Source organism: Pezoporus flaviventris, unplaced genomic scaffold (genome assembly GCF_033815535.1).
Source record: "Pezoporus flaviventris isolate CSIRO_AGI_PZ_B2104156 unplaced genomic scaffold, CSIRO_AGI_Pfla_v1 ptg000034l, whole genome shotgun sequence".
Lineage (NCBI taxonomy): Eukaryota > Metazoa > Chordata > Aves > Psittaciformes > Psittacidae > Pezoporus > Pezoporus flaviventris.
This window is the reverse complement of record NW_026892582.1, coordinates 271337-283349: the sequence shown is the minus strand read 5'-3', so window position 1 is coordinate 283349 and position 12013 is coordinate 271337. Positions and strand designations below refer to the sequence as shown.

Here is a 12013-nt window from a genome sequence, read left to right as displayed (position 1 = left end):
GAAATGCATTCAGCCCAGTCTGGAAGCCTGACAGCCCAGTCTCGTGGCCTGCCACTGGCCACTCTGTGCTGCTGTGCCTCCTGGCTAGATGTGTCAACATACATATCCCACCCTGACACACCAAAGGGCTACTCTGTGGGTCAGGGAGAGCCCCTTCAAAGCCCCAGTAGTAACTCCTCATCTGTGTATTGCTATGAATATAGCCCTATGTGATTACTCCTGGGAACAGAAACATAGATAAGTGCTTAATCCTTAGAAGGACTTTACTCCCTCCCTCCTTCCTTCCCACCCATCCTGTTCTCAGATGTACTGGGCAGCTCACAATGCTGTCCAATTCACAGAGGCTTCAAGTGGAGTTCCCAAGTGCTACATCCTCATGAAAATACAATTACACAAAGCTGCAGTTAAAAATAACTGCTGGCTCAATCTACAGTCTGCTTCTTGGGCTGTGAGATTTGCTGTGCCTTTTTAGCCCAGATACCTGCTTGGGTTTCACTCTGTTGCTGGCCAGCTCTTCAAGCTGAGATCTTCCTAAGTCTAAAACAGGCATTTATCCTATTTCTTTGAGTTTCATACTGGGACTTGTCTAGCCACCAGCTTTCTCCAACCCTGACATCTTATGGTAGAGAGTTGTCTTAAAACTCAGAATGATTTTCATGTCACATATGTGACTTCAGTGTCTGTCCTGTGGTACCACTCTCCTTTAGGCATGAGTTTTGACTTTACAGTTGTAAAATGAAGCAGTCATTTACTAACACTCCTGATCTTTCTGGTTCTTTGTATCATCTACTTGCATTGTCAAACAGGCAGGAAAAACAACGTATAAAACATGTCAAGGTGATAAATATTTCTTAGATGGAGGGAAAAATAAAAGCTATTTCAGAGAGAACAGGTGGGCAGACAAAATAAGATAATTCAGCTTTTTCTCTACCGCTTCACTTACGTTGGTTGAAAGGTCAATTACATGTTCGTGCAGGCAGACTGGACAGTGCCTAGAAGCCCATCAATAGGAAAATCATGTAGTTTGTGGCTTTCATTTGTCACTGGTGGAACTTTGAACAGATGCAGTCATCATCACTTGACTCATCACTTTGACTAATGCTGTCAAATGCTCTAATTTAGCAACTGCTTTATCTCCTTAATACATGTAAGATTCACATGTATTCAATCAAATCAGCATTCAGTGTAACAGGAGCATTTGGATCCCCAGGATTTTATTTCTTAGCTGGGAATTGGAGTTCCGTCAGCGTGACTTCACCTGCTGATCGAGGTAAATGTGCATATTCTGTTTGTCTAAATACAACTTTTCTGATCTCATACTTGGGTACACCCAACGCTGCTGTGTTCTGTGTATCTGTTCTCCTGTGATTCATGGGGCAAACTGTAATTTATTGCCCCACCTCCTCATATGTCTTTCACAAGACATTACTGCCAAACAGCACTGTCTTATATCCTTAATCTCTCCTGCCACATGATTTCTGGCCATGCCCTTATCTCTGCTTTCTGTCTTAACAGCTAAGCTGGTACAGTTTTCTGAGAGGAATGAAGAACGGGATGGTGACTGCAGGCAGTGCTTCACCAGGCAGATACATACACAGCTTTGTAAAAGGTTCTGCCTAGAGCAATCGATAGCGCAGTCCTGGGGGATGCCACTTTCAGTCCCAGCTGCAGACAGACGGCAGAGAGCCTCAGCAGCATTTTCTCTCAGTTTTCTCTCTTTAGCCTTCTCCATCACCGCATTCAGTAGTAGTTACTGGTGTGAAGGGACAAGAAAAGTTGCCAAACCTTTCTGTACGGGGCAGAGCAGAGGGGACCACTGCATCCGCTTTAATAGCCCTGATGCCAACAACAGCAATGCTGTGCAATATATTTGGGAGACAGGAGATGACAAGTTCGTTGATCAGAAGTTTCATGCTGGAATTTGGTATTCCTGTGAAGAAATTATAAATGAAGAAGGTGAGTAAACCCCTGTAAATTTACTTTAGAAAGTCATCTAGGTTCTTCCTACTTATTTGGTGTCAACTTCCTCGGCTGCAATGCCATGCATGTGTTTTAAAGGAAAAAGTATCCTTTAACTTTTTTTCCCTAGGAAGGGAGATCTTAAAGGGTACTATCTAGTCAATTCCTAAAAATTCCCCATAAATCCTGAAAAAACTTTAAGGTGACAGGTTTATTATTATTAGTATTAGTATTAGTATTAAATTATTATTACTATTAAGTTACTTTACCAGGACAGTGTTTTATTTTCCTGATGTTTTTAGCCCCTTAGGCAAAAATAAACATATTTGCCTCAAACAACTGCTGATGATTCCCTATGGCAATGTCAGAAAGCACAATGTGATTTGTTTATTTTTAGAGTCATTTGAGCAATTAAATCTGTGAGATCTAAGCTATTTCATTAATTCAGCACAGCTGTTTCCTGCCTTTCATAAAGCAAAACAGGATTATTTTCACCCTGCTAAAGCCTAATCTAGAGACTTACTAATCATGAGTGGTAGCATCACTTTGTGTATGTAAATGTCAGTAGAATGAAATGAGCTTGCCTTTAAAGAAAGCTTCTGGTTATTTCTTGATCTTTGTATAAAAGAATTGCTTAGCTCCTTCAACAAATAGGACATTTATTGTAAATCAGCACTAAGTTTTCCCCCTTATGTTCTGACAAGTTTACAAATGACAACTAGATCATCCAGAGAAATCAAAGCAGCTTTCACATGTGATATAAAATGCATATATTTTCACAACACCTGTCCTTAAAGTCCAGTTCTACCACAAAGTCTTGTAAGCTGTGCAATTTTAAGGGGGTAAATGTCAAAGATCAGAGCAAAATACATGTCCAAAAGACATCTTTCAGGTGGTGATTGCTGTGGTTGTTTCATTTGTGCATGAGCTAGTGCAGTTCTTGTTTTCCAACTTAGTGGCTGAAAAAAAACCACCCCGTATTTTCAGAGCAGAGCAGAATTAATTCCAAGAGCTTTGTTCACAGCATCTGTGGGGGGATCAGGAGGTCACACGGGTTTGGAAATCAAAGCTTACAGGAATAAATTGTAATCAAGCTTAGAAGAAATTTGCGTGAGCAGCTGCTTTGTCGCTGCAAGGAGAGGACTTGAAATGAGTTGCTAGATTTCCCATTATGGCTTTCACAGCTACAACCTTTTGGAAGTCAATGTCTCCCATTGTCTCCCATTCTATGTCTCCCAGATTCTGGTCCTGCCTTGAAAAAGTTCTGGAAGGATTATCCAGCTAAGTGTCAAGAGCAGATTGATGTACCAGGGACTCTGCATACAAATATACATTAGAAATCATTTCTCCTCATCTTTTCAATTTGTGCTTTTATGACAGGTTTAGCATTTTCTGCTTCCTATGAATCTGTTTCTTTAGGTTATTACAGAATACAAAATCATCCTAAATTTTATTTTAATTTTTTTTTTTTTAGGTGAGAAATGTAGAAGCTTCATCAGTCTGACTCCAGCTTCTGATCGAGGTAGATACGAATAATTTGTGTAAATAAAACCTTCTTGATCACATTAACCAACACCAATATTCTGTATTTTGATATCAAGAATGCTTGCTTTAATCGCACAGGTTTTTGTCCTTTATTTACTTTGTCAACTCCAAAATTAAGTCCACATGACTTGAAATATTAATCTATGTCTTTTGAAGCCACTCCATTGGAATAGGTACGTTCTTTTAAATTACTTTAAATGTCACTACTGGAAGTCAAGATTTGTAAGTTCTTGGCCCCTCTTTCCTCATACTTCCATATTCAGTCATTAAATCTGTGGCTTGCACCATGCAGCCTGCAGAGGGACAGGCAGTGTGTCAACAAGGGCAGGCAATATGCAATTTCAGCCCCTTGGGGAAGAAGGCTCAGTATCTGAAGTCTCATCCTCCCTACCACTGTTGCAGCTTCTCACAATTACTTAGAAAGGTTTGGGAAAGTTGTTGGCCAGCTCTTGCTACTATCTGGACACAAGACCTCCTGCTCCTGACTGTGAGACATTAGCGTGCTGACAGTAAAACAGCAGGCTGAGAAACCTTCATGAGCAGATTAACTTCTTGTGTAAGACATCATTAACAGAAATCCACAAAGAGACCGGTTAGCAGGTAAGCAGAGAAATGAAGCTCAGTGAAACATGGAGAGTGTCTGGGTTCATGAAGGCTTCTCTGCAAAAAATCAAGATCCTCTTTGGTGGAAAATTAATCCTATGGGGACGATTTTAGTTAATGACTAGACCCTCAGGTCTAGGACTGTGTGCATGGCCTTGCAGTCTGTTAGCTGGGTAACATGGTCTTCTGGTTTGGTACACTTCAGTCTGGACTCAGCAACTGTGTCAACAACAAGTAGGTAACTGGATAGTAGTTCTTTTTATATTAACTTTGATTCATGGTAATGTTAGGGTAGCTACTGAGTGTAAAACCATGCTGCTCCACTTTGTACTTTAAGCTTCTTAAGAGAATAACAGAAGCATGCAAGTACTCTACCACTAAATGGCCAAATCAGTAGAGGGAATTGCAATTTAGGGTGCCCACTGACCTCCAAGTTTTCCTATAAATGTTATAATAGCATCCTCACAGGATTTGAGCTTTTGTTTAACGTTGTGTAAACAATATAACTGAAGAAGAAAGAAATGGTGAAAATACTAAATGACTGCTTAGAATATCATTGGTATTTATTGGGTTTTGCAGGAGTTTTATGGCTGTCTATTGTCACAGAGCTTCTGTACATCATTTTGCTTCTGGCTGGAGTCATTCTTATGTCAATAGAAATGTGCTACTACAGCACTGTCATTGATGGGCTAAAGATCAACGCCTTCTCTGCAGTAGTCACCGTATTAGCAGGTACAGTTAAAGATCTCAACTTCCTATATCTAGGAAATGTAACATTGACAGACTTCCACCTGAAAATTAATAACAGTGTCCAAGTTTCAAAACTCTTACAACACGTTTGGAGACAGATACAGTGCAAGAGGCAGCAAAATGTTATGGAAAATATTATTTTCAATTAGCTATTTCTTACTATGATTATTTTTATATGTTATTTTTATAGCTTTTATTATTTTAATTATTTTCTTTTCATAAGTTTTAATTTCATTGTCAGGTTGGTTGTCAAAGGTAAAAAAGTAGCATACTCTTCCAAATAACTTGTTGGGGGTATTTTATTTCCAACATGCTAAGTATAAAATTAGCAATAGCCAAATTAAAATAGCACTTTTAAGAAGGAATAAAATGCAATTGGGTGTTAGTAGAGAGTCACCATTAAAATTGTCTTTCATTTTCTACATATTACTTCCTAAACCAGTGCTATTTAATCATAGGGTCCTGGGCACATTCAGTTTGGAAGAAACTTCAGAGGGTCCCTAGTCCAATCTGGGGGATTCTGTGTTGACTGCATGTTGAGCAGGACGAGGTTGGACCAGAGATCTCTGAAGCTGTCTTACAGCCTGAAGTACTCTGTGATTTGTTCTATATTATAGAATTGTTGCTGAGGAATGTTGCAGTAAAAACTAAAAATTACATGTATTATGAGCAATGTTTCATAGGGTTATTAATTTTAGAGCCAGAAGCAATCATGGAGCTCATGGAGCAATCAGTTTGGAGACCAAAGTGATTTATACTTGGTGCAAGCTTATCTTTTAGAATGGCATCTAATTGGAAGTCAGACATCTGGCAGATGGTAAAGAGTTAATATTAAGACTGGTTTTGTCATTCTCTTAATAGCCAGTTGACAGTCAAACTCCTTTTTCCAAACAGTTTATTAAGAAATGTGCTATCATGGTTCCTGCTAACTCCTGAATGCTGCGTTCCACAGCATGAAGCCTCTTGTTTCTGTGCTATGTAAAAGGGTTCTCCCCATTGCCTGTTGATAGTGTTTCAGGCAACATTAGTATTCCAGGGAAAACCATTTCCCAGCTATTACTGGAGCCAGATCAGTGTCAGCTTGTTATGCCCGAGGACGTGTCCTAGACTAAGAGATTCTGTGCACTAGCTTATGAACAAACATGCTTCATGAACACTTAACAAATTGAGTCTTGTGAGTTTGGGATGAGACCATCTGTTCTGAGAAGCTAATGTGTTTCAGGCAGTGGGATAGTTGATTCTGCAAGGGTATTTATGGATTTGTAAATGAAGCTGAAATCAAAACAAAATAGATGTTCATGGGGAAGTTCACTACTGGAAGATAAAATGCAAAGGGAAAACAGATGATGATACCCTTAGGATTAGGCAGCAACCTAGTAATGATTTTGAAAAATAAATTATTAAATATAAGTCCCTTTCATAATCTTTTTTCAGTGCTTACAATGCTTTTTAATGGCCTTTAAGTGTTCACCTTTTCATTTACCTACAAAACTTTGATAAAGCACAGGGAAATGGAATATGACTGCATGCCTGTGAAAACTCTCTCCACTGAACAATAAGAAACTGTGAAGTGTATAAGGTGCAAGGCAACTGAGCAGTACTTGCTTGTAATGGCTGATCTCTGCTGAGGATTGAATTATTAAGACGTTTTCAGAGGATGAGAGCAAATCAACCTATTGCCTTTTAAAATCTATGGGCTGCACATCCCCTTGCTCCCCATGATTACTCTGAGTACAGGGTAACTGTCAAGATAGTGTATTAGTGATCATATTGGCAAATACATAGCACATTAATACACTTAAATTATGCATTTTTGAGTGATTTATAGAGTTCAGGCACTTCATAAAATATTCTTCAGGAGCTCAAGGGACAAGTGTAAAAAGCTGACAAAGAAGAATGTCCTTAATTTACCTTTTCTAATGTTCTTATTGTATTTTGTAGGTCTTCTGGGCATGGTTGCTCATATGATGTACACAACTGTATTTCAAATGACTGTAAATCTTGGTCCTGAAGACTGGAGACCTCACACATGGGATTATGGCTGGTCCTATTGGTACCTATTGGTTTATATTTGGTTCTTCCATTACATTTCAGTCACTTCATCTTATGTCCAAGGAATGTGTACCTAATTTATAAGGGATGGGTCTACCTTATTTCACTCCTTGGGAGGCAGTTAACAAGCAGCTGGTTTTCTCCAAATTCAGTTGTCTTAGATTATTACATAGGATGCATAAGACTGTGAATTTTGAATTTGCCATCCTTTAGTATGGAGACCTCCAACTGCTCTGCACAAAGCAGAGGTCCTTCTCCATACACATTGGATCCAGTACCCTCATCTCCCAGAACAGCTGCCTCGCATAAGGTGTTTAAAACTCTTCCAGCTTTAACCACTTAGGCTGAGATTTTCCTTATCAGATACATGTTTCAGGTTGTTGCATCTGGACCATTTCAGACAAGATGACTCATTTTTTTTAACTGTCCTAGGTAAAACTGCATTATTTTGGTTCTGTAAATAATTGCAACACATTTTCTGGGGAGATCTAGTGAATTTATTAGAAGAGGGCTGTTTAGAGGATTTTTGCTATCGAGATACTTCAAAAATCCATCAAATCTGATCAATAGCAAGCATTTGAATGTTCACATCCTGGAAACTGCTGCTATTTCTCCAACTGTGACTAAGAAGAAGAATAGGACCAGTTGAAAAAAGTCAATCAGGACCAATATTTTGGGTCAGTATAAAAGAGCTCAGGCTGATTGTCACCTTCGTACTTCTCTGACAGCTGAGATTGTCACTCATTCTTACTGCTCTTTCTACTTTTATTGTACCATTATTGAACAAGAGCTTATAGCTGCACGCAGTCTTGAGGGTGCAGACTTGCTAGGGATTTTTGCAATTAAATAGGTGTTTCTTTCATCTTTTGTTCTGTTACTTTTTAACTTCCTAATAACTCATATCTCATTGGAAGGTCACAGTACATTAATCTGTGCCTTTCCAGAAGCCTGTTTCCTACGAAGCAGCAGTTTGAAGGTATTGTTACCTGTGTATAGAAATGGAGATGTTTCTCTACTGCTTTCAGATGGATGAAGGATGGGCCTGGTCAAACTGGAGATTGGCCAGATCGTGACAAATGGTGTAACACACTTCATATGGGATATTCCATACAGTAAAAAGAAAACCCATAATCCAGCTGAGCTTCTGTTGGTATTTCTCTTATGCAGATGAACGACTGGTTGCTATAGCTTGCTTCCTTGTTGAGTTGACCTGTTTGATTTCCCTTTTTGTCATTTGTCTGTGGGCAGAATTCAGATTGAATGCTCTCCTTCTTGAAGCTGAATTTCCATGTCAGCCAAAGTGCTCTTTATTTTATGAATCTCTCAGTAACAAGATTTTGCTCACTTCCTTCCTCTGTTCTCTGTAGTCAGATGGAGAATTCCCCATTTTTTCCAAATTGTTTATGGAAAACCAAAATTTCAGGCAAAAAACTTTGAAGAACCACACTGATGTGCTTCCTGTATTGACAAAGGAAACCATTTATTTCTAACCTTTGTTTTTTTTCTCTTATAAAGCAGTATTGATCTACAAGAGAATCTGCTCATAAGAGATTAATTGCTTTCAGTCTTTGCTAAGAGGCCTTTATAGAAGCTTTCTTGAAATCAGTTCCTTGCCCTTATGTCAGAGTCCTTCAAAGGGCTTCAACAGGTGGATTAGGAAAAGCACCTTCATAGTTTGTCTGCTAATGCTACTGTACTTTAATTATTTAGCCAAAAATGCCTCCAACATGAGTCAGGACTACTGCAGACCTACTGCTTTTATCTCATTGCCAGGGCTGAATTTTCAATTCTTCTCTACCATGGCTGGCGTAAACCCCAGGTTACATACCACCATAGGTAGGCATGCCGTCCCATTCTTGCTCCGTTCACAAAAGGAGGGAAATCTGTCTGCGTCTGGTGATTTGCTCCTAGTTTTACAGCTTTTTATAAGAGCTCTTTTGTGGCTCCCCAAATTTAAGAGTTAGTCAGGGTGTAGTCTGACTGATTTTAGGAGCAAAGATTGCGTAAACTGCTCCTCTTCTGCCTACTTCTATGTGCCCTTCACATCTACATGCTATGCTCTACCACCCTCAAATTCTTGAAAAGCATACGATTTCCTGATCACCTTGGAAAACAATCCTGGCTAAAAATTTGTATTTTAAAACCTAAATGTGTTTGTTGAACTACAGCAGGGATGTGGAAACAAACAGCTCTGAGGGAGAAGAGAGATAAGCAGGAGTGTCTTACACTGATCTCTCCACCAAAGCAAACGATTCATTAGGTAATCATGACCTTACCATGTTGAGAAAGCCTCCAATGAGCAAATTCCTCCACAGTGAACTCCAATACATTCCACTGTGGCCATATTTTTACATGCTACTTTTACAGTTCCATCATGCATTGTCCACTCAGTAGTTCAAGTCAACTTTGGTTCTTTATGCTGTTTTCTTATGGTTTTACTTTTAACATTTAGAAGTTGATGGGCTTTTCTTTCTGCTTAGTCATGACCTATGTTTTCTCAGGAATGTAATTCAGTGCTTTAAGCCTGCTTTAGTGAGCTACTTCATTGTGCATTCTCTTTTCCTTTTAACCCTTTTGGATAACTGGCACACATACATCTCAGTGGTACATCACCTGTGAGATTCATAGTCTCAATAACTACACCTTTTAATTTTTTATGCATCCTCTTTTTTTAATAGTTCCTTTTTCTGATATTAAACTCTGAGTAAACAGAGAAATTTGAGGTAGGATTTTATTAAACAGGAACGTTAAATGTGAATATGTAGATGTCAAAATGTAAGTTAGGTATGTAAATGGTTTTTCTTCTCCCACACCATGCTCCTCTTTCCCTAATACACCCCAATACAAGCGCATGTATGCAGTATTTTCACAAATAAAATGGAAGGACATGGATATGAAAACATTCTGCTAATTTCTGATAAACCTTTTTGTTTATAGCCTCGCATGGGCTTCCTTCGCTTGCTGTATGGCTGCAGCTGTCACCACTATTAACAAATACACAAAAACTATTTTGGAATTCAAGCACAAAAGAAAAACGTTGGGAAGGAGTTTAAAGATTAAATACAAGTTTCCTGATCGTACATCTCCAGAGAAAGCTTGCAATGTGTATGTGAACTCGTTTCACAACCGTACGGAGGACCCTGCACGTCCAATAAAAGGCTTGCGTCACCTGGCCACTATTTCAGTTCTGTAAATTTGAACTGTACCTCAAGGCATCCTATAAATCATAATGTCAGATCAAAATGAAACAGTATTAATAAAAATGTATACTTGTGTAGTGTTAGTTATCTTTATTTTTTAATAAATAAATCCTATTTCCATGAGTGTTTCAAGGAAGTCCTAGTACTGGAAAAGTGCGTTCAGGTGTCTCAGTTCCAAAAAGACAGTGATACAGGCCCTCCAATGTTCTGATTTGTAATCACTCTCTAGTGCTAATATAAAGTATGTGAGCTTGTTAGAATTTCAGAGGAGTTTCCACCCTCATTCTTTATTGAAAAGACTGTAAAGCTCCCATCCCAATCCGTGCTATCCTAAGCTGTATGTCAGATAAATCACCTGTTTCTTTCCACTGGTTAAGAAGGGCACTGGGAGGTTAGCTCTGGATAGGCTGTATTTAGGACACGTGTCTGAAATTAGACAAGAGACTCCTCAGTTCTAAGACTTTCCAGTCTTAGCATTTTTTAAATTCTTCCTTACTTCAAGGGCCTTTGTGGCCAGCAATGTAAAGGATCTTGGCCAACACCAGGATACAACTGATTTCACCACAAGAACCCTTAAATTTAACACAGGGGAGCTGCAGCACACATTAACAGAAAATTGTGTGCCACCATGCACAGAGACCAACTCAGAGAAGTTTCTCATCTTGTGGATGTCCAGTCCCTGGCAGTGTTCAAGGCCAGGTTGAATGGGGCTTGGAGCAAGCTGCTCTAGTGGAAGGTGTCCCTGCCCGTGGCAGGGGAGTTGGAACTGGATGAGCTTTCAGATGCCTCCCCATCTAAACCATTCTATGATTCTATGCGACTTTCAGACATGTGAGAAGTTTAGAAAAATTAAAAGGGCTGTAGTTGAGTATCTTGCCCCTATGACTTCTACAACTAAATCTGCAGGCCTGGTTTCATCCTCATTTATGAAAGTTAGTATTATTAAGGAATTTACATGGCTTAAAATATAGATAAGTGAGGCTAACAGAAAATATCTCTTAATGAACTAATCTCATAATATTCTTAATGTCATAGAATTTGTTATATGCAACATCTGTACCCAGGTATTCAGACAGTGAGGCAGAGATGGACAAAAGAAATAGAAAATTTATGATTAAATAATAGATTCTCCTGGAGGGAAAAATACTACTTCAGAAATACCAGTGGAGAAGCCTTGTTCTTAATATGAGAAAAAAAACCACAAAATTATAGAAAAGTGTGACCCATTTAAAAGGTCACCTAATCCTTCTTTTTCTCTAGGCAGGATAAACTAAAGCTGCATTGCTTTTTTACAGATGTTTCATTAATCTCTTCTTTAAAGCTTTCAAATACAAGCATTCCAAAATTTCTGTGGCATTTATCCTTCATGCTTAACTATTCTTAGCAGAAAATTCTTTCCCTGTAATTCTCCTCTGCATTAACATTAGCACATTGTCTTTCTATGGCAGAAATGGAGAACAGTTTAGTTCTATCCTCTAGGAAGTACATTTTAGGTATTTGAAACCTGTTTAGATATAACTTTCTTCTATTTTCTATATTAAAATACATCTATCCTTTAAAAAATTCTCAAGAATTTGATCATAGGTGTGCTTTAACCTTTTTACCCTCACTGCTTTTCACTGTGGTTTCTTGAACTGTTCCACATTTTAAAAGTGAAATATTCAAAATCACTGAAGAATTTCTGCTGATATCTGGAAAGTGCAAAATGGAGCAGATGGATTATTCAGCTTATTTCAACACACAATCCATTTGCTTTTAGAACAAAGCAAGGCAATATTGATTCATGTTTAGTCATGATGTCCTGTGATTCTCTGATCTTTTTCTGATTAAATCCCCCAGTTATTCCATATTTTGTTTCTGTGGAGCTGTGAAGGGCTTGACTCTTGCAGAGGTTCAGACACAAG

General features: G+C 38.6%; 1 protein-coding gene across 1 annotated transcript; it reads left to right on the top strand.

Annotated features, from left to right (window-relative positions):
* Positions 1-1561: 1561 nt before the first annotated feature.
* On the top strand, positions 1562-10629 carry GSG1L2 (GSG1 like 2). The gene is made up of 5 exons (XM_061462036.1): positions 1562-1956; positions 3434-3481; positions 4687-4839; positions 6799-6910; positions 9847-10629. Exons 1-5 carry the CDS (start codon positions 1647-1649, stop codon positions 10100-10102), a joined length of 879 nt encoding a protein of 292 aa, XP_061318020.1. The 5' UTR covers positions 1562-1646; the 3' UTR covers positions 10103-10629.
* Positions 10630-12013: the final 1384 nt, after the last annotated feature.